Below are 23,229 nucleotides of genomic sequence, written 5' to 3'. Positions count from 1 at the left end.
TGTGAAGATTGTTCTAGCACTCATTTTGTTTGTTTGTTTGATTTTTAAAGTTTTGAGATTGTTGTGTTTGCTTTGCTTCCTCTCCCCCCCCCCCCACACACACTTAGGAGGGAGGTGTTATCATTATCTTGATTTTATAGATGAGAAAAATGAGGCTTAGAGAGGTTTTGTAAGATCAGGTGGCTAATGATTTGAAGAACCTGGCCTTAAACATTATTCTTAACCATGAGCTACCCTGCCAGTGCTAAGTGACTGCATGCTTTCCCAACCTTAAGATTGTTACGTAAAAAATATTATCCTCACTTTACCTAGTAGGAATGAGGTAGATATTAAGTGACTTCTTAATACTTGCACATGGAAAGAACTTAAACACAGGTATTCTAACCCACTGTTTCTATTATTCATCTAGGTGCTTTGTAATTATTTTCTACCATTTATTTTTTTTTAAGTATATTTTTATTGATTTCAGAGAGAAACGAAGAGGGAGAGAGAGATAGAAACATCAGTGATGAGAGAGAATCATTGATCGGCTGCCTCCTGCAAGCCCCCCCACCCCCCACTGGGGATCAAGCCCACAACCCAGGCATGTGCCCTTGACCGGACTCGAACCTGGGACCTTTCAGTTTGCAGGCCGATGCTCTATCCACTAAGCCAAACTGTCCACGGCTATTTTCTACCATTTAATATGTATTCTATATGACTCTCTGAAGTGTCTATTCAGTAGGGGTAGGAAACTAGATATGAGCATTGAAATAAAAAATGCAGCTACTACATTGTGGAAAAGAAATATCTGGCACTGATCTCTTAAAACTTACTGGGTGATTGTCCAGATTTATTTTCCTTAATTATTACCAAAAGTTTTTTCTTCTTTGTTACTACATATATTTTATTGGTTATACATTTTTAAAATAAATAAATATATATATATATATATATATATATATATATATATCAGAGAGGAAAAGAGAGGGAGAGAGAGATGGAAACATTAATGATGAGAGAGAATCATTGACTTGCTGCCTCCCGTACACTCAACACTGGGGATCAAACCCACAACCCAGGCATATGCCTTACCGGGCATCGAACCTTGACCTCCTGTTTCATAGGTCCATGCTCAATCACTGAGCTACGCTGGCTGGGCTATTGGTTATACATTTTTAACTGACCAATCCTGCATCCTGGGGCCAGATGTTGACTATTTCATACAATCAGTGAAGTATGGGAGAACACCAGGGAAGGAAAGTCTGTAGACTTGATTGTCAGGAAACACGGCCCAGACATTGCCACATTTGAACCCAGGGTATGGGAAGCTGTTGAGTTCCCTGTCACTTTAGCTCAGAGACTCAGTAAAGCTGCTGAAATGCTTCTCAGGGCTTCGGTTCTTCCCTCCGTTGCTGTTGCCCGGTAATAGAAACCCTGCTCTATTTCTTATCTCTTTCTCTTTAGCGTGCCGGCAGCACTGCCTTCTGACCTGGTTTGAGCGTCCTTAGTGACCTCTGGCAGTGCAGTGTGTGGGTCCCTTCGGGAATATGCCCACTCAGCTGGATTGTATAGTAATGATTTTACTTCTTAGAGAAGTTTGGTTAAAATTTTTACACTTCCCGTATTAAAGAGATAATTTCACAATGTAATTTGCTTCATAAACTTCCCACAGTAATATTAAGGAGATGGTTTCCAAACACCAGTTCGAAGTAGATTGCTCTTATATGAAATAAAATCCATGCTCAGAAAACCTGGCAGTGTAAGCTGGTCTTCTTCCAAGACAGGCTCTCAGACTAATTTCTCTTTACTCAAAGCTGGCAAACTACTACACCTGTATTAGCCACGCAATAAAACACATGTCAGATGACACACATTGATTCAAAGTTATTTTTCTTTAGCATATTAATTTTTTTTCTTTATTTGTACCTTAAGTACTTTTGGTGACAAAGAGTGAGTAGCAATAATTTGGTCATAGGTTACTTCTGGGTTCCAGTCTCAGATCTGGCTCGGAACAGATGTGTGACTTGGACATGTAACTGGTGTCACCCATTCTGAGCTTTAGTTTTCCCATCTGTAAACTGAGGATAGTATTTTCCTCAGAGTGGCTGTCATTATTATGTCAGGCAACACAGAAAATGTGCCTAATAATGTGCCATCTAGTAGTCCTTTACTTGGCATTATGTTGATGATGTTTTGTGATTAAAACCTAACTCTGTGTTGTTACATTTATTTGTCACCTGTTGTTATTTTATGCACAGTCTCTGTAACCTAAAAAGAGAAGTGTAATAGAAAATTAGCGACAGCAGTTCAACAAACACATATTGAGCACCCAGGTGAGATGTAAAGGTGAGATGCTTTTACAGCTGTGAATAAAGATATTTCCTTTCCAGGATCTTACACTCTAGGGAGTAAGGGCCTTATACTGTAGGGAGTCTTGTGTTAAGGCATATATACTAATAAAATCACTGTAATGCGTCTGTGCTCAGGAAACACTTCCTGAAAAAAGGGAGCAGATAAGTGAGCCTTGAATAATATGCTAATGGTGATAGAAACAGGACGGATTCCAGTAAATAATAATAAGAGCCAAGGAAAAAGAGTAAGTAGAGATGTACAGGATGAGTTCCAGGAAGGATGACTAGAAAGTGACTGGAAAAGGTATGAATAACGAAGGGACTGGTAGGACATATGGCCAGGGGATATGATGGAGCTGCACTGTGGATGACCCTAAATTCCACACCAAGACCTTTGGATTTAATTTGTTGATAGCAGGAAGTCATTCAGGATTTTTTTTAAAGTAATAGCTTTGCTTTAGGAATAGTAATCTAACAACTGAACATAGGATGATTTGAGGGAGTGGAATGTGGCCAAAGACCAAAGAAAGAGACTAGTTAGAAAGCTATTAGGATTGTTCCAGGTAAGAGGTCATGAGGAATCTTAAAGAAGGTCTGTGTTGCCCATGAAGATGCAAAAAGGAGTTGGATATGCAGAGTTATTGAATCTTTAGTACTCGGCAAATAAAATCATTCATTTAAAGGATGAAACAAGGGATAGCCTATTTTTTGCCTGTGGCATTTCTATTTAAACTAGGCTTCTTTTATACAAATTGTACATTTCTCATGAAGTAGTTGTCTGCCAAAATAATAGAAACTTCATTCTTGGGCTGCACTCTGTTTGTGTCTGCGGATGAGCATGCTATATACGGTTTCATATATTGTGGGAGACCACCAGGGAATCGGATGTTATGCCCTTCTTTATCCTACTTTTATTTAAGGAGATAGAAAGGACAATTTTTTTGTTTTATTTTGTTGTGAAGATCTCTTTATATGCAAATGAGATGCCACATGAGCTGCTCATAGGTATGATTTATCTTTATAACAATAATTGACATAAGACAGTCAAACTTGACCACAGAGGAAGTTCTAAAATGTCATACTTCATATACTGTTGGTTTAGAGATTAAAATGGATAATATTGACTTATTCTTCATATAGCTGTCTTAACCTACCACGGATAAGTCATAGTCTGACAAAAGAATATAAAAAAGGTGGGGGGGGGCAGGGAGAGGATTGACTATTGACTAATTCTTCAGGAACTAGTCGTGCTACATGGACCTATCGCTTCCTTAAGACCAAAGCAGATTTTCAAACTAAGAGGTGGTTACTTTGAGTGGGTATATGTACCTCCGACTTAATATAAAGCATTAATTCAGTAGGTCAGTTTATGGAAACTTTCAGTATCTTTATTCTTTGTGACCACTGTGGACTGGAACCCCTATTATCCTCTTCAATTGATGGACATGGTTTTATAGCACCTGAGGGATCTATTCGCCCATGACTAATGTTTGTCCTAACTATAATACTAATATTAATTACTTGTTTAATTGGAGAGCCATTATCATGTCATAGAAAGATGGCTAGGCTAAGAGGCAGATCTTGAGTTGATATCAGGCACATTTACTAACTTTGTGTACTTGGGAAAGTCACTTAACAACCATGACTCTATTTATTTGTGCCAGCCCTACCTACAATTCACTGTAGTTTGATTATCAAATAAGACAGAATATGTATTTTTTAAATTAAAAAATCTATATATATAAAAGCCTAAGTGACCATTACGACCCATCGACCGAACAACCTGTCGACCGGTCGCTGTGACGTGCACTGACCACCAGGGGGCAGATGCTCATTGCAGGAGCTGCCCCTGGTGGTCAGTGCACTACCACAGCCAACCTCCCTTTATCCCTCCCCCTAGCCAGCCGGCCCTGACCAGCCCTGATCTGCCCTGATCGGAGCTGGGCCTCAGATCGCTAGCCAGGCCGAGGGACCACACCCATGCACAAATTCGTGCACCAGGCCTCTAGTATATAATAATATAATTTGCTATTTTCTATTATTACTGTTATTATTATTAGGATTCTAAATCCTTAGTGTAAAAAGACTATTTTATCTAACCTAATATTTTTAGGAACATCAATTGTTATTTTCCATATATTAGATGATGCAGCTAAGTCAAAAAAAATTTCCCAAGTTCCTTACTGAGTTAAGAGGTAGAATAAGGGGTCAAGACCCTGGTATCCTGCCTTCAGGGGCAGGGCAACTTTCTACACTGTTCTCAGAGTAATGATAGTATTTCAGAAATCAGCACTCTCTTAATCTAGCTTTTCTAATGGGTTTTAAAAATACATGATCTAACTATACTGGAGAGAGAAAAGAGTGGAGAGGAAATAGATGAGGTGAGGCGAGGTGATGTGCAGACGTAGAATGCTACCCACAAGTGGCTCAACTACAGTTCAGTAACAGCCAGTGTCTGGACTTGTGCAACCATTTATAAAATGAAAATGTCAAGGATGTTGTGATAGAGCCATTTTGCGAGACTTACCCATTTATTTCTTTATTCACAGTTAAATAAAGGTTTTATATTGTGTGAAATTTGAGGAAATTAAAAAAAACGCACGTATCTTAAAATAGTTCTGGTTGTGGCGATTCTGTTTTAGTTGTTTAGACTGTTCATAAGTTCTTAGTAAATGATTGTGTTTTCCATCAGAGTTTTGAAGGCAGTTTGTTTTTCTAACACATTATTTAAACAGCTGCTGGCTGTTAACATGGATTTCATCGTGTTTAGTGTTTCTGTTTTGAAAGTTTAAATGAGAGAAAGATATATTAGCTCAGAAGCAACTTCAACAGATTATTAGATAGACATATTGATTCAATTAGTGTGTATAAAACCATTTCAAGTATCTGACATAGACAGGGAGAAATTGATGCTGGTAAGTAATAACTACCCGTAAGTGTCCTCTTGAATTCTCACACAACAGAAACCAAGCAAATAAAAGTCTACTTAAACATCACACCTGAAAGATCCCCTTCCCCCCACTCCCCCCTCCACACGCACAATTTGGTAAGTAAAGAATGGCATTTCAGTTAGCTTTTATTCAGTACTGTGAAACCAATATTTTATTAATTCCCTTTAAAAATTTAAAAAAAAACTATTTTGGAAACTACACAGAAATAAATCACTAAATTGATAATAATTAATCTAGAAAGCCTTTTTTATATTCTATAAGATCAATCAATATTGCATCCTTTTTAATAGAACAAACAAATCATAATACTTTTGTATTCTCTTGGCTAGGAAATTTGAATAGTCTGTTTAAGGGTTAAAAGAATCAAGTCATACTAAAAATAAAATTTCAAGTTGTAGAAAGTTTAGTTTAGATATTAAAAATATTTTAACAATGATATTTTAGGATCGGGTTACTATGATATTTCTAAAACTTGACATTTAGAAATGATAAGGTTATCTATGAAAACCAAATGCTAAGGATGAGGCTAGAATTTATTCCTTCAATTTGATCACTTAGAATTAATTGAATATATTTTATCATGCATATAAAAATTACCTTTTCCTCCCAAATCATAGAAGTTAAGACTTTCATTATTTGATGACATCATTTGACAGACATTGCAAAATCTTTGCTGTAGCACATAGATAGATAACTTGGTGAAGGTATAGAGAAAAAGGAGTAAATGCCCAATTTCTAAGGAAAAACTGTTTTACTTTTAAGTACTATTGAGGTCAATAGATTTATGATGTAACCAAATTATATATGTTATTGAAATATTTCCTGTACTCTTCCTGTTCATGAACTGTGTTATGACCTTTATCTGCGTATATACTATCCTGTTAATATGGATTCCTTATTTAATATAATCTTCAGCTTTTTGCCTTAAACCTTAATCACAACAAAGTATTACAGGAGCAGCAGGGACATTAAAAATCACCGAGCCAGCCGATATTTATTAAGCAAATTCAGTTTGGGTCTTTGTTGCTTATTGGTTGAGGTAGACGACTTATATAAGTGTGAGGTCTATGACTGTATTCAACAACATTATATATTTTATTTTTCATTTTATTTTTAAATGGTATACATTTGGGTTTTAAATTATTTTTAAAAATTTTCCAAGTATAATAATAATAAATACAATTTTCATTAAAATGTAGACTGAATTAGCCCTAGCTGGTTTGGCTCAGTGGATAGAGCGTCGGCCTGCGGACCAAAGGGTCCAGGGTTCAGTTCTGGTCAAGGACACATACCTCGGTTGCAGGCTCCTCCCCAGCCTGGGCCCTGGTCGGGGCTCCTGCAGGAGGCAACCAATCAATGTGTCTCTCTTACATATATGTTTCTGTCTTTCCCTCTCTTTTCCACTCTTTCTAAAAAGCAATGGAAAAATATCGTGGGTGAGGATTAACAATGACAACAACAAAAGTAGACTGAATTAAAATAATTTGTTTTTAACAGCTTCACAAAATAACATTTTTTCACCATTTGGTTTCCACACCCTTACCTCTTTTTTTTTTTTACAGCGATCTATATCTGTTTGCCTGTTTAAATACCTTTATTGCGTTATCTCTTTATTTAATACCATAATAGTGAATTAAAGGCAAGTCTAGTGTAACTTTACCCATTCAGTATCGTGTATCTTGAAACTATGATTATTGTGAAGCCTTTGAGTCTGAGAACCCACTATGGCTACTGAGGAAACTTTTAAATTGAAAATAGTTTGACGTGAGAGTCACTCAAAACAAGAGCTTCTAAGTTTCTTTTTACTTCTCAGCATTGGAATGCTCATTTATAAATGGAAATAAATAAACTACATGTTTCTATGGCATCTAATGCTATTTCTAATGTTTACGAATAGTATTTTGAAAGCATAAACAGAGGCGGGAGGAAACTTTAATTCATAAAATTTTTTTCATTAAGAAGAAATTTTTTGTACCAATACATATGTAAAACTTTTTATCCTGAAATATATTCAAACTTGTTCTATGAAAAATTGATCATAACATCTTTCTATTCACTATTATTCTTTCCATTTGTTCACAAACATCTTAAATCTACTAAAAAATCAATATAACAATTACTTAACATTTTCTTGATTATAAATGCTGTAAAATTAATGATCCTTTGTTTTAAAAGAACTTTTGTTTCAAACTGTAAGCCATATCTCCTTTAAGTTAAGGGAAAAGATACCTATATTAACAATCTTTACTTTATTTTGAAAATATTTAAATATCGATATACTATGGATAACAAATTGATCAATTAATTAAAATCTTATTTATTTCCTTTTCACTTTAATAGTTTGTTGTTACAAAACATTTTTTTATTATTAAGCTGTATAGCTTAATAGTACAAAAATAATTGTAAATTCCCACAGATATACCTGAATTTTACATTTTTCATTTCATATTAAGGAAACAAACTTAAAAATAAATCTTAGGATTGAGATTTGTAATAACATTTCACTCACACTAATAAGTTTTAATCTTTATAGACATTAGCCCATTTATGAAAATGTCTTCCTGTTTTACCAAATTATAAAAGAAATACCTTATAATGAAGAGTGAGAATTTAATTTCAAAGGTTTCATAGTTAATGTACTTAATGATTACATAATGACTAATTATTATAACAGGTTTATATACTATAGCTATAAAAATCATAATAAAACTCTTGTATGAATATATAAATTATAGTTTAGAGCAGGGGTGGGCAAACTTTTTGACTCGAGGGCCACAATGGGTTCTTAAACTGGACTGGAGGGCCGGAACAAAAGCATGGATGGAGTGTTTGTGTGAACTAATATAAATTCATAGTAAACATCATTGCATAAAAGGGTACGGTCTTTTTTTTTTTTTAGTTTTATTCATTTCAAACTGGCCGGATCCTGCCCGCAGGCCGTAGTTTGCCCACGGCTGGTTTAGAGTATACTTAAGTTTACCAAGCGCTTGAATCTAATCATTAGTTAAAATATAGGTGCTCTGCTTTAATCAGAAACATCTTAAGTATTGAAAATAAATTGTGCCAAAATTTCTTTTATATTCTTTGCATAGGGAACATTTCTTTCTATTTCATTGTTAAAATTGAAAGACTACTTTAATTAATTCTTTTTTATCCTAGAATTTCAACCTAATTTTAGAGAGATGGGTTGAAATTTAATTAGGATGGGATTTTGTTTGTACCTAGGCCTCCATATCTATGCAAACTTTAATATATGATATGCATATATAAAAATATGTTGCAGTCCTGCCCTGGCCAGTGTGCTCAGTGGTTTGAATGTCAGCCTGACCAACAAAAAGTTGTGGGTCTGATTCCCTGTCAGGGCACATACCTAGGTGGAGGGTTCAGGGTGCTTAGAGGCAATTGATCAATGTTCTCTCTCTCTCTCTCTCTCTCTCTCTCTCTCTCTCTCTCTCTCTCCCTCCCTCCCTCCCTCCCTTCCTCACTCTCTAAAATCAATAGAAAATAATGTTTCAGTTTATTGATTTACGATATAATACAGCAATAGTGTGTACATTCATACTTGATAAATGTATAGTTTCTTAGAGTATAACATTGTTAAAGTTTACTATAGCTTCCCATTTCCTCTATTTCAGTTCTAGCAAATATATACTTTTTTGAATATTCATTTCAAGTTTATTCTGTTGATAAAAAAAATCCTAAGTATAATATCCAATAATTTTTAAAATGACATTTTTACTTAGGTTTGATATTATATTTTGGTGTCCATATTTTAGTATTTTCATTAGGGAAAATATGATAATTTAATGTAAGATCAAGTCATATAGAGAAACAGAGATAGACAGACAGATATTGATTTGTTGTTCCACCTATTTATGCATTAATTGGTTGATTCTGTATGTGCCCTAACTGGAGTTCGAACCTACAACTTTGGTGTATCCAAATTATACTCTAATCAACTGAGTTATCTGGTCAGGGCTTCAAGTCATATTCTTAATAATTATATGTTGTTTTGAAATTTAAGAGGCCCATAGTTTTAGATTCAAAAGCTATTCTTTAAGATATACATTTCTTCAGTTCATGAACTGGAATGCTGATAGACTTTATGCTCATTAAATACATCTTATCAGATGTTGACTAATTCAGAAATATAAATGATGACAATTCTGTGACATTTGTAATCTTTAATATATCACTTAAAATGAATTATGGGAAGTTTGTTCATAGGTTGGTATATGAAGTAAGGCTATATAAACTCATACTTTTCATTTGTTCTGTTTTTTCTTTAAATGACGATTATGAGTAAAATATGGTATTACATATGGTAACCAAATAATGTTTTGCACTAATCAGAAAAAGGTATCATAGAAGAATTTATTGGAATATGAAAAAACCTATTAAAGCAGGATATAGAATCCAGAAGCCATAATTGAAACCCTAAAAATTCAAAATTTACAATTAGCATACATGCTAAAATATACCCCTGAGTAAAAAGATGAGCCAAAATATTTTCAAGACATATCAAACAGAGCTAAGTTCCTTAGTATATATAGCATTTAAATACAGTGAGATAAGGCTGACAACCTAGAAAAATGGGCAAAGAACTTTAATAGTTCTAAAAACAATGACACCAAAATTTAAACATAGGAAAAGTTGCACAACTCATAATAAAAAATGCAGATTAACTACTAGAGTAAAAATGCCAGTGGTTATTTATCAGATTGCTAGATCCTATAGGTATTATACAATAATATCTATAATAGTAATTAATAAGCAATAATCTTACATTTCTATTGATAGAATGCAGATGAATAAATTGCATTTGTAACTAATAAATGCAGGTATTGAAAAAGAATAATGTAGGTTTCTGAGTACTAATATGGGAAATATTAAACAGACATTGTTAAATGAAAAAAGCAAACTTAAAATGACGTGAATTATACATTCTGATTTTTTACAAAAGAAACTGTACATTCACACATGTACACATAATGCTGAATCAGAAAATGAGGATAATGGTTGCATTTAGACTGGAACTAAGGGATGGGTAAAAAAGGACTTCATTTTTTATTCTTTATGTTTACATTTTCTTCCTATGTTCATGGTTTCTATAAACATATAAAACAAGTTTAAAGAAAGAAAGTTTTAATCAAATTAAGTAAAACATCTAACTGAATACTGCCTGAAATACCTCCTATATGCCACAACTTTCTTGATTTTGTTGGGGATATTAAGATGGATAAAATATTGTCCCTACTCTTCTGAAAAATCAGTAAAGTAGAACTAATTTGTAAATAGGGTAAAAGTCAACATAGTACATTTTCTATTGGAGATGGGCCAGAAAGGCTCTATATATCCCTTTTAGACCTCAGTGTAGTTTTACATCCTATAAGTTAATTAATCTGCACAAAACCTCATGGAATAGAACACTGTCCAGAGAAAAACAACAGCCAAGCCCATTTTTACTAGTATATTTACTCATTGAATGCTCATATCAGTACTAGGAAATGAGTACCACTATCAGCCCAGCTTAACAGAGGACGGAGAGAACTAAGTAACTTGCAAAAGTGGTCACTCCTTGTACTAAGTGCCATTGCTAGTGTTCAAATCCAGGTTACAGGATCCAGAGTCTGAATAGCTCAACCATTCTGTTCAAACTTTATTCTGTAGTCTGAATTTATCTCGTCTTTGCAAACAAAAGACATAAGATTCAGAGGTTAAATAATTAATTCAAGATTACACTGCTAGTAAATGTCAAAGCCAGTGCTAGAGCCACGTTCTCCTGACTAAATCCAGTGATCTCCTGGGTGTGCCAGTCCACCTCTAGTTGTAGGGGAGTCCTGAGTAGAGAACAGGGGAGGAGCCATTTGATAGCACTACCCATCATCAGTACTAATGACAAATCACAGAATGTGTGGTTTCTCTAAGAAAACAATTGCAGTGCAGAAAACTTCCTTTTTGTGCAAAGATTTCCTCTATTCAAGTAATACCAAATGATTTGTTTTGCTCAGTAACTTGGATATGATTTCTTAAGAAATTTTCAAGATTACTAGATAAATAACTGGTATTTATTTAAAACTTGCTTCTGCTCTGTGAAAAGACTCTGTCAGCATTCCAGAATGAGGGCCATGCTAACAAAATTCCAACTTTTTTTGTGGGATGATCCAAAACCAGCAAACAGAAGGCATTGCATTTCTTAACAGTCACAAGTGTGTACATGCAGGCGATGCCATTTCTGTCATTCATTGCTTTTCAGTGTGCACATTTTCAAGTTGAAACACTTTGATTTGCAGGCTAATGTGTTCCATGGAGAAATTTTTTCATATAAGGGAAAAAAAAAGCAGAGTAGCTTAAGAGCATGTGAGGTCTGTGTACTCTACACCACGTTTATACAGGTCTCAACTGAATGTATGTGTTTAGTCTGATTTTAGGGTATTGGCCTTGACAGTGTGCCTTCATATGTCTAAGATATTTGCTGGATTAATATCCTGAGTTCACAAGCAGATTTACACAAGTACTCAGATGTGAAACACAGACCATGAAGTATGTGTGTGTGTGTGTGTGTGTGTGTGTGTGTGTAATGATTGTTAAATTAAGAAGAGGTATGGCTCAGTGGATTAAACAGTATCTAATCTTTTCCATTATCCTACCTCAGTCTCAGGAGCCTTAATGACATACTCAACAGCCAATGTCAGAATTATTTAGAAACTTGCTTTAAAAGTATAAAACGTATTTCATTCATATGTGGAATATAAAACTGAAAGCAACAAATGAACAAACAAGAAAAACAAACAAATGAAAGCTTATAGACACAAACAATAGTATGGTGGTTCTAAGAGGGAAGAAGAATCGGGGGTACAAAAGGGTAACGGGGTCAAATGTATGGTGACGGAAGAAGGTTAGACTTCGGGTGGTAGGCACACAATGCAATGTACAGATGATGTATCAGAGAATTATATATTTGAAACCTATGTAATCTTATTAACCAGTGTCACCCCAATACATTTAAGTTTTTTAAAAAGAGAAAGAAATGTGTGCAGAAATAAAGTGTCATTCTGGACTCTTAGAGCTTTCCTGAGCCATCTTCACTTTCATGCCAAAGCTTTATGAAAATATCATAGAGTACGGTGTGTGCTAACATTGCATTGGTGATGGATTGTATTTATACAGCATTTCCAATCATGGTACTAGAATGGCAGTAGGCAGGAGAGAGAAGTAGGTGACGGTACATAACATGCATCTAAAATATCTTCTTCTCTTTAAATTACAGCAAATTCAGTAAAGCTAGAAATGCAGAGTGATGAAGAGTGTGACAGGAAACCCCTGAGCCGCGAAGACGAGATCAGGGGCCATGATGAGGGTAGCAGCCTAGAAGAACCCCTAATTGAGAGCAGCGAGGTGGCCGACAACAGGAAAGTCCAGGAGCTTCAAGGCGAGGGAGGAATCCGGCTTCCGAATGGTAAACTGAAATGTGACGTCTGTGGCATGGTTTGCATTGGGCCCAATGTGCTTATGGTACATAAAAGGAGTCACACTGGTAAGCAGCTGAAAGAATACCCTGATGACTGCCTGTGACATCTGATGTTGATATTACCTGACATCTATTCTCTTTCCTTTTCATTCAGGGGTGGCAATGGTGAAACTACCTTTTCAGAATTCTGCTAGTATTGGATTGCTGAAAAGCAGCAGAGAGTAGCCTGGGTCTTGACTTCCAGCCTTCAAATCTGAATAGCATATCAGAAAAGAAGTTTGGGATTCAGTTTCCACAGTTCTTAATATAGCAATAATATGATAAGGGTTCAAAAGGTAGAGGAGAATTTCATTGTGTAACTTAATCTTTTTGTATTTCTATACATTTTTGCCATACCCATGGGCAGGTAATACAGTTTTCTGGCAAAGAGTTGATACTCTAAAATGGTATCCATGCATTTATTTAGGGGTAGATCATTTTCACATTATCTAATTAATTTCTTGGAATACAATTTCCAATCAATCTTTGCATACCATGGGTCTCTATAGTAGGCAGATATTTATTTTCCCCAGTTTGAGGATTTTACCAACTTCATGTTATTTTTTTTTACCATAAATCCTACAAGGAAATATGTAGGGTGGGTATAGTAAAGGGTGGTGGGTGTGGAGGTAGGAATCTGTAATTGTGAAATAGGATGAGGAAAAAGACCTTAGATAAATTTAATATATACTTTTAGAGTTTTGGGTATTGTGAAACACCAGCCAAATGAAAATGCCTTATTGAAATTTCTTCAAATCTTTTGGCAAAACAACAACAACAACAAAAACAGAAATGTGATTGTGGCAGATAGTTGACTCTTAAGAAAAGTTTCCAATTCACAGAAAAATTTATTTAAAGGTAATGCTAACTTTAACTATAATGCAAACTAGTATTATTTAACAAAATACCAATAACTAATGCAATCAGAACGTTAAATATGACAGTGTTCTAGAAGAGAGATAAATTATAATAAAGAAATTGATTTAAAAATGACTTGTAGGTGCTTAAAACACGATAGATACAAGGTACATTGAAGTTTTTATCCTAAACCTCTCATTTACACAGGAAGAAACTGAAGCCCAAAACAGCCGTGACTTATCCATTATCCCTCATGTAGTTAAAGGCATCATGAGGCCAGAGCCAAGGTTCCGTGATGCCCAGAGTGGTTTTGTTCAAATATACAATGCTTGGTATATCAATACGCCTACATTTTATGACGAAGTACTACTATAATATGACAGATATTTTTTAAATTACAGTGAGAAGTTATGTTAAAATCAGTGTTAGGTTAATATCATCAACTTTATAAGGATTTAAGATTATTCCAAACATACAGGCAGTAACATTTTTACATTATGTTTTGTTTTGAATTTTCCTTCAAATATCATTATATTTTAAATATTTATATTTAAAATTTTATAGTAATATTTATATTCATAGGACACATTTTTTCCCTTTAATTAAAAAAAATCTCATGGAAAAATTAAAAGATCAAACTTGGATACCATATTTGATAAGATAAAAAAGGGAAAGACTATAAAATAATGGGTCTACTTACCTTCTATGCTCATAAAATAATTCTAACCGCAGTTCTAAAAGACGAGTTGCACAAAGTTATAATGGATTCATTATCTCAGATTGATCATGTTGAAGAACATGACACTCATTCAAATTTCTAGCAATATAGAAACAAAACAAAACCCCACATAAGGAATTTTCAGTTAAATTGCCTATAGTGTTCATTTTAAGACTGGAAAGGATACTAAAATCATTTTTTTGGTAAAGTTTTAATAAATCTTTTATGGTCTGAGTTAAAATTCGCAGAGTATGCTCTCTTGAAAATGTAGGTTAATCAGTGTTTCACTTCTGCAGTGATTTTCATGATGATTGTTGGATTTGTTAACAGTAATAATTACATACCTATTCTGTCCATTTGATATTTACTACTGTAGTAGAGTTGAGTTATTTTGATTCTGAAATCTTCTAATTGACATGGAAAATGTTTCTAAATAGTTATATAGATTTCCACAAGTCCTAGAAATAAGAGATTCACTCAGCTAGAAAAGGCAAGGAGAATGGACTAAATAAACCGTTTAAAGTACTCGGCAATTGGATGAACTTTCACTGTTAATGAATGTTTATCAGAGTACTGTAAAACTTCTTACAATTTCCTGAGACAGGGAAGGTTTTGTTAAAGTAATAGTCATTCATGGAGGAGCCTGGGATACCTGCCCCATTGTTGACCTTGAAATTATGATATATTTGTAAAATAGTTATTTTTGTTTGTATTTCTGCTGACCCGGTTTATGCATCCAAGTGGGTCATGACATTTTCTATTCCATTTTAGTACTAGAATAGAATGTCTACTTGAATGTCTTTAATTTAAATTTGATTGAAAAAATGCAGTCAAAATCTAGCAATTCACCAAAGGTTTTCCCCTTGATACCATGAACTACTATATTCATTTTAGGACGTCCACCTCTCACCAATAATTTGGCGCTAGTGTAACATGTACTGCCTTAAATCTTTATACAGCTTATGGGAAACATATGTTTCTGTGTTTTAGCCTATAAAATATCTAATACAAAATTGATAGTGAAAAAAGATACAACCACCCAACTCAGTAAATGACATGGAGCACCAGATCAAATTCACTTATTTCTCTTTCATGCTCTATTAAAGTGCCAATTCCAATATCTTATTAATGGGTTGGTGTTATTTCTTTGGCATTGCTACTTTAGTAGGTAATCAGGTAATATTGTCATCGGATACACCAGGCACTCTTCATTGGGAATACAGGGAGAAGAAAAAAAGTAGGGGCAGTAAATAAATTCATGCATAAACATGTACTCATGTAAGCATTATAAATACAGAATATCTTTCACCTTGCCCCTCTTTGGGGGGAAGTACTCTCATCTTTGTACCTTCAAGTTTTCCGCACAATATTTTGTGCATTGCAGCTTCGTGGAGCCCTTCTCCTGCCCTAAGGCCCTGTCTCCAGGTGCTGATTTTTTATATTCATGGTTATTGTGCCACCCAACACAGGAACACCCTCTGTCTTTGATGCACCAAAGCAAATCGATGCATGTATACTTGCAGTTTAATTGAATATTTAAACAGAGAACTAGAAATATATTTATGAAATTACATAAAATATTGAAATATAACCTATTTATTCCATAAGAATGATAACTTCATCCAGTGAATAACTAAATATGGTCCTTGAATAGATTAGTAGATTAAAAACAAAAACAAAACATAATGAGAATGGACCCAGAATGGATCCAGAGTTGTTCATCCAGACTTTTGTAACCACATGCAGGATGATTAGTATCCGATAATTAAAAAGAAAATCAAGATAATTCATGTAAAACAGATCTGTATTCCTCAAAGGTTCATGTGATTGAAATCAGTGTGCATTATTGACATTGCCTCTTCCCTCTTATCCCAAATGGGAGCATGACTACTCACTTTCATGATGCCTCTTTCTTCACTTCTCATGGCTAGGGGAGCATAGCAAACACCTCCACACTAAGACTTACGCACTCAGCAATATGGCAGTATTTCCCGATATGCCTAGGTCGCTTTTTGTTTCTCCTACTCCTTTAAGGCTGGTGTGGCTCAGTTGGTTGGGCACTGTCCCGCGAACCAAAAAGTTTCTGGTTCAATTCCCAGTCAGGGTACTTGCCTGGGTTGCAGACTGGATCCCTAGTAGGGGTTGTGCAGGAGGCAACCAATGGATGTTTTGCTCTCATATCAGTATTTCTCTCTCTCTCTCCCTCTCCCTCTCCCTTCCTCTCTCTCTAAAAATAAATTTTAAAATCTTAAAAAAATACACTAAATAACCCTGCTTTAAGACCCGTGAACTCAATTAGATGAATTTAAAAATTATTTTGAAAACAGTTACCATATTATTTTTAGTTTTTCAATAAGCATGGTAGTAAATGATCAATTTAGATCTCTAAAATCAGGATTTAAAAATACTTCAATTGTAGGTGGTTTTAAGAAAAATTTAATTAACATGCTAGTGGAGTGTTGTCCAAAGGCAAACATGATTTCTGATGTTTTTGTTCACCACCCTAATTTAATTAATTTTAAAGTTATCGCATACTGATTTGTTACTTGCTTGGGAAATTCTACATAGACAGCTTTCAAATGTAAAAATGAAATATTTGGAGTAAAAAATATGATTTAAAATAATTTGCTATTTTCCTACTGTCTGAAAAGTTAACTTCATGAAGCAAGTGCCTCCTTCTCCCTTTTTATTATGATTTCCATGGTAGGGGTGGGTAATAGAAAACCCTGGTTTTAAAAAGTTGTAGAATGCCATTCCATTGAAAAAAATATCAAGGAATCAAGTTAAGTTTATATGTGTGAGTGCAAGTGTGTGCATGTGTGTGTAAAATAAACAAGTATTACCAAATTAGATTTAAATTGTTGACTATTTTGTAAGACTGCATATGAGAGGTTTTAGGTCAAGTATTTCTCTTTTAAACTGTGTTTAGTGTTGATTTAATTTGTTAGTTTTAGCAAATGAATAAAAAAGGTAACTAAAATTAAATATAAGGCAACTTTAGCTTTTTTAACCTAATACAGCAGTATAGGACATTTTGTAAACATAGCTCATCAGATCTCCAGAATGCTTAAGAAAAAACCTTAACCCTTGCTACACACAGCCACAGATTACATATTTTTGGTATGAACTTTATTAAATTTCAAAATGAGCAAGTACTATAGAATTCAAGATACACTTGATCTATCAATTTCTCAGTATCTTTAGCATTTATATAAAATCTGTATGATAGAATGTTCAGCGGCAGCTGCTAGAAAGGGCCAGTTTATTTTTTATGCTTTCTAGATGATTTAAATTAAAAGAATCACAATTTGCATTATATTAAAGGCATCCCCAAATGTTGAGGTTTTATTATTATGAATGTTTCAGTTAAAGTTATGAAACATGATGATTCAGTTCAAAAAATTTTTTAACTATTAAAATTTTAATCATTATCTAACTTCAGGCACAGAAATGGCCCAGTTTATCCAAAAGGGAATTTTTTTAAATTTTATTCTAAACTTTGAGCTTTAATATGATGTATTTATACTTTTATGTATTCATGTGTATGTTTTATGTATATCTTTAGAAAATAGACAAGCTTAAAATAATGGTATTAAAATAATATTTTCTTCATGGTTTAATTAATGATACTAGTTTGATCCACTTGCCCATTTTACTTCATCAACTTCATGTCTTTATGTTTGATGACATTGATGACAGCCAGTTGATAATTACGGCTTAACCGGTCTTATAGCAGTATCAGTAATAGAATAAAAGACTCCTATCAAACAAATGATTTTCATAATAAAAAGAGAATAGATAAGAAGTGTCTGAATGAATAATTTTCTTGGACTTGCTCTCATTATGTAAGGAAGTTTTGCCAAAGCTTTTACTGTTAGTGAGTAGGAGAATTGAGAGACCTGAGCTATATTTGGAGATTTTGTGGTAATGAGCTTCGTAACCTGGTTCATTCACTGCAACTCTCTTGTCCCCCATTAAGAAAATTATCAGCTAAAGGAGAGAGTTAGACTAAAGATGGCTTACAATTCAAAATCGATGTGATTTTTAAAGAAAGCATGGTACAGTAAAGAGAGCAAGATATAGTCACACTGACCGAGATTCAGTTATCAACTGGAGTACTTATTAGCTCTGTGACTCTCATCAGGTACTTTGATACTTGCACTTTAGTTTCTTCATTTGTAAATTTTAAAATGCCTGATTATGTCATTATGAAGACTGAAATAGTCTATGTAAAACGACCAGTAACATCAATAAAGTGATGACACCTAGTTGTTCAACCAGTTGTCAATCCCATGACTGTTATTCTTTTGAGTCAATGACAGAAATCCTGTAAATGTTATATGAAGGGGGACACTTGATCTAAAGTTTGAGACTTTAGGGAGGTAAGAGTTTAGAAGGCTCAGAAGGGAGATGAATATTCTCTGCATGGGGACTGGCTCTAGCTAACAGTATATGGCGAATTAGTCACTTGCACATAACCTGCCTGACCTTTCTCTTCTCTTTGCCTTCCCGCAGGTGAACGGCCCTTCCACTGTAACCAGTGTGGAGCTTCTTTTACTCAGAAGGGCAATCTTCTGAGACACATAAAGCTACACTCTGGAGAGAAGCCCTTCAAATGTCCTTTCTGTAGCTATGCCTGTAGAAGAAGGGACGCCCTCACAGGACACCTCAGGACCCACTCTGGTAAGTGTCAGCAGCTCTTTGAGAAGAAAGCGAAAACAGACTTCAGGAGAGTGCCATAAATAATGCAAAGTAACTTACAGCTTTGGTCCACAGCTAGGAATGACCTAGACAGTATTGTTATTAGTGTGCAGTGAATAACTGATAAATCTTGCCCTTCTTATAGACTTGGCTAAAAGGAGCACTGATAACTGAAGTCTTTTATTTTAAGTCGCCAAAGAAAACAGCTGTTACATAAGTTTTCTATGATTTTTCAATTTTATAATTATTAACACAATAATTATGGTTAATCCAGGATAATGTGAAATGTTATAGTTACATGCTGATGTTATCATAAAAGAGATGAAAGTTGTGATTTTTTTTTCTGATTACAACACCCAGGCTGGGGGGGCCTCAGTGGGAAGTCAAATATTGCTATTTTTAAACTTGAAACTATGCTCATTAGAAAATTGGCTATTGGAGTATATTTTATTTCCTGTTAGCTCCTGTTTATCTCTCAAACTATAGTCATTGGATGTTCTCTAGAACTTTTCTCTACTTCATAAATCATCATTAAAAATCTTGAAGAAATTCGATTTTTTTAAATGCTAGAATGTAGTACTGGAAAGAAAAGGAATACTTAGAAATCTGAATGAATCTCATTTGCCTTTTAGCATGAATTGCCATAACCAAGAAGTTAAAGGTGAAAAATTAGTATAGATACTCTCAAGTAATTTTTAGATGCTCCTTCTATCCCTAGTGACATATTAAAATTTAATTTTAATATAAAGATAAGATGGAAGTGATATTTTCATCTACTTTGACAAATTGTATTAGAGAGAGCTGTGGATTGTGAGGTAATGTTTGTATTATCTTTCTTTACATTTTTCCTGTTAAGTCTTCAGGCTTTACCTAGTTTTTTAATATGTGTCTGAAACATGTAAAACTATTTAGATATTAACTCAAAGTTGGGCAGCTATAGAAAAATTAAATTAATGCAAACATTAAAACAACATACTTTATATATTTTAGTTTCCTCCTGACTCAAAGTAATTCACTTATTTCCACTATGACACTTTTATTTTATTTTGAAATTATGCTATTAAAACTATATCTTAAAGTGGTATTTTTATTATAAATATTCTTTATGGAAATATTTTTAAGACTTGAGTTATTTCCTTAAGCTAGCCATCTATTCTGGCTTATTAAACTGTTGTTAAGTTGACCAAGGGTTATATAAGACATAGCTTTTCGTGAGCATATCTATTGCATGAAATTGAAGCTAAAATAATTTTAAACACCTGTTTTATTCTTTATAAAATTGTGTTGCCCTTAATACTGTGGTTTAGTGTACACATGTTTCTTTACCTGGCATGTGCTATATTCTCAGAAGGTTTGATCCTGGAGACACCTCTGGAAGACATTCCATATTCATCTCAATTCCTGTTTCCTTGATTTCGTGTTTGTTCTATTAACAACTCTATCCCTGTAGCTGGTGTCTCACAAGTCAAGTTATCTTGTTTTTTGTGTTAGACTGAGCTGGGCATCTGCACTTAGCTTCTTTATGCAAATTAGACATGGTCCATCTGATGCACCTGGTTGGTGGGTGATGAAGTGAGGGGAGAGAAAGATGTCACTCCAGAAACAGGCCACTCATTAGCTTTGGCCAGGCCAGACCCTTAACATTATTTACATGGTTCTGTGTAATTGTAAAGTTGTGTGTATAAATTGAAGCTGTTTCTGTGAAACTGTATATTTACAAATAAATATATTGCTACTTTGAGGTTCCAAAGAAACCAGAACTGTGGTTTCACTAACTACAATCATGTTGATGTTGCTATATCAAGGCATCATTTTTGCAGCTATACTTATAGCATACTCAAACTGGCTAATAAAAGAGAGTTTAATGGAGTGATGTTACTGCATCATCAAGGGGTATTATAATTCAGTCATCTTCCGACTGGACTCTAAAATATTAGTCATCACCAATGCTTTTCATAATAGAGGAAACTTGAAGTAAAACTGCTAAAGTCCATGCTTCTAAATAGTCAGAAAGCTCAAGTTGATCATCATAGTGTTCTTCCAGTACCAATTCTATCTTTCCCTCACCCTTTTTTAGCACCTGGGCTGGACAGGTTTCATTATCTGATGGGTGACCCAAACCTTATTTCTAGAAGTTCACAACACTGATGGTCCTGCCACTTTGTACAGGCACAAGAGTAGCTAGGTAAAGAATCTGATCGACATTCACAAAATAGATTGTCTGATTGGTTTGGGTCACCCATCAGATACTCTTGTCCAGATTACTAAGAGCCTTCTGCACAGTGGATACCTTCTAGAGAGAATTCATATAGGGCATGTCATCCCACTTTGTACCAGTTCTGAGAGGTTTAGTCACACAACTCTCCCCCAGACCTTCTATCACCAATTTTCCAGTCTTGTTCTTCCAAGGCTGTGACCATACCATGTATCATTACCTCAGATTTATCTCCTTCCATGCAAAGTGCACAGTCTGAAATTCTGGGGGAATATCCTGTCACTATGGTATTTCAGGGCTAGCCCCCCTTAGTGGGCCTGTGATACAGTGGTCACAACTCATACCAAATACCATGCAATCCACTCACAAACTAGATTCACAGTATCACCCTCCATTTTTACTGGGCTCTAAAGACACCCCATGAAGCCATACATGTGGCTTGAGGAGAGATTGTGAAGCAGTAGTAGCAGGTATCAGGGACACCTGAGCTATTGCTCATGAAATACACCTGGCTTCCCAAACCTGCATGGTCCCAGTTTCATTTAACAATGAAATGCTCTTATGTACCTCTGATTCAATGTTATATTGAGTCAGATAACACCTAGTTCATTTTGTGTAGTTTGGGCCACATAGTCATTTAGAGTCTGGTGGCCCGTACTCTCAGTCTTAAACAGAGTCCAGTACTAAGCTAGGAGGAGTTCTTAAAATAAGAATAGTTATTGGTACAAGATTCCATGTCGTTACTCTTAAAAAAAATCTGTACTTTCATACTTCTAATGACAGAGATGTTTTAAAGCCACAGCCATTTCCAAAAAGTCATTGCATTGCTGGAGCTTAGAGCCAAAGGTATAGGGCAGCTTTCATCACAGCATCGGTATGCTGCAGATCCTTTTCCTGCCCCAGTCCTCTCTCAACACCGACAGCCCCGTGAATTCCTGGTACATGCCTCAGAGCAGCGTATCCAATGTGGAATTTATTTTTCCAAAATCCAAGAGAGTGCCAGGTTTGTGCCTTCTTCATGATGACACATGCGAGATGCAGCAGTTTGTCATTTGCTATCGAGGATCAATTCCAACACGTCCAGACCACCGGGCCCATACCATTTCACCAAGGCGACAAGTCTCTGGACTTTTAACGGAGATTATCTCCTACCCTCTAGCATATGTCTCATTCAGGTATCTTAGGTATTTACTACTTCCTGCTCATCAAGTCCAATCAGTATAATACCATGAATGTAATGTTCCAGCTTGATGTTCTGTGGGATGTCAAGATGAACAAGATTTCTGTGGACTATATTATGACAAAGAGAGGAGAGTTGACCTGACCTTCAGGTAAGATAGTGAAAGTATGCTGTTCCTGCAATGTGAAGGCAAACTGCTTCTGATTATCTTTGTTGATAAGGAATTATTTTTTAAAAAAATGGTTAATACCTTCATACCTGGTGTCAGGGGCTATTTTAATATGATCCAGTGAAGATACTACACCTAGAAATGCACTTGCAGTTGGCATTCGTGAGGTGACTAAGTCTGCCTCCACCCACAGAACCATCTAGGTCTCACATTCGCCTAAAAACACAGCTTCCATGGGTATGTGGTAGGGATCGCCACCCCAACCTTTCAGTTTTAGTGACTTCCTTGGGAGATGTGGAAGTTCTCGGGCTATGCTCCCCGATGTGTTAGCCACCAGCCACACATGGCTATTAAACACCTAAATATGCTGGTGCCACATGCTGAAATAGCTTTGCTTAAATAAAATACAGGGGTTGCCAAAAGTAGGTTTACAGTTGTGAGTATGGGAAACAGTTAATAAAGCTGTTGTAATAATCAGAACCTGGGTGCCTTTTTCCATCGGAACAACTGAAAACCTACATTTGCCCACCCCTGCACATTTAGATCAGGGCGCCCAGATCTATTTGCACATCTATTGCTGTTCTCTCCAGCCAG

General features: G+C 35.0%; 1 protein-coding gene across 13 annotated transcripts in view; it reads left to right on the top strand.

Annotated features, from left to right (window-relative positions):
- Window positions 1–23,229, top strand: part of IKZF2 (IKAROS family zinc finger 2) — a 145,276-nt gene that overhangs the window by 82,041 nt on the left and 40,006 nt on the right. For 9 of the 13 annotated variants that reach the window (XM_014462378.2, XM_023760948.1, XM_023760931.1 and 6 more), the window contains 2 exons: window positions 12,555–12,821; window positions 18,886–19,053. In XM_014462378.2, coding sequence (XP_014317864.1) covers window positions 12,555–12,821; window positions 18,886–19,053 — 435 coding nt within the window. The remainder of the gene's footprint in view (window positions 1–12,554; window positions 12,822–18,885; window positions 19,054–23,229) is intronic. The other 4 variants (XM_006082483.3, XM_006082481.3, XM_014462385.2 and 1 more) reach the window with 2 other exon arrangements.

Source organism: Myotis lucifugus, unplaced genomic scaffold (genome assembly GCF_000147115.1).
Source record: "Myotis lucifugus unplaced genomic scaffold, Myoluc2.0 scaffold_3, whole genome shotgun sequence".
NCBI classification, from domain to species: Eukaryota; Metazoa; Chordata; class Mammalia; order Chiroptera; family Vespertilionidae; genus Myotis; species Myotis lucifugus.
This window is presented reverse-complemented; position numbering and strand designations above follow the sequence as displayed.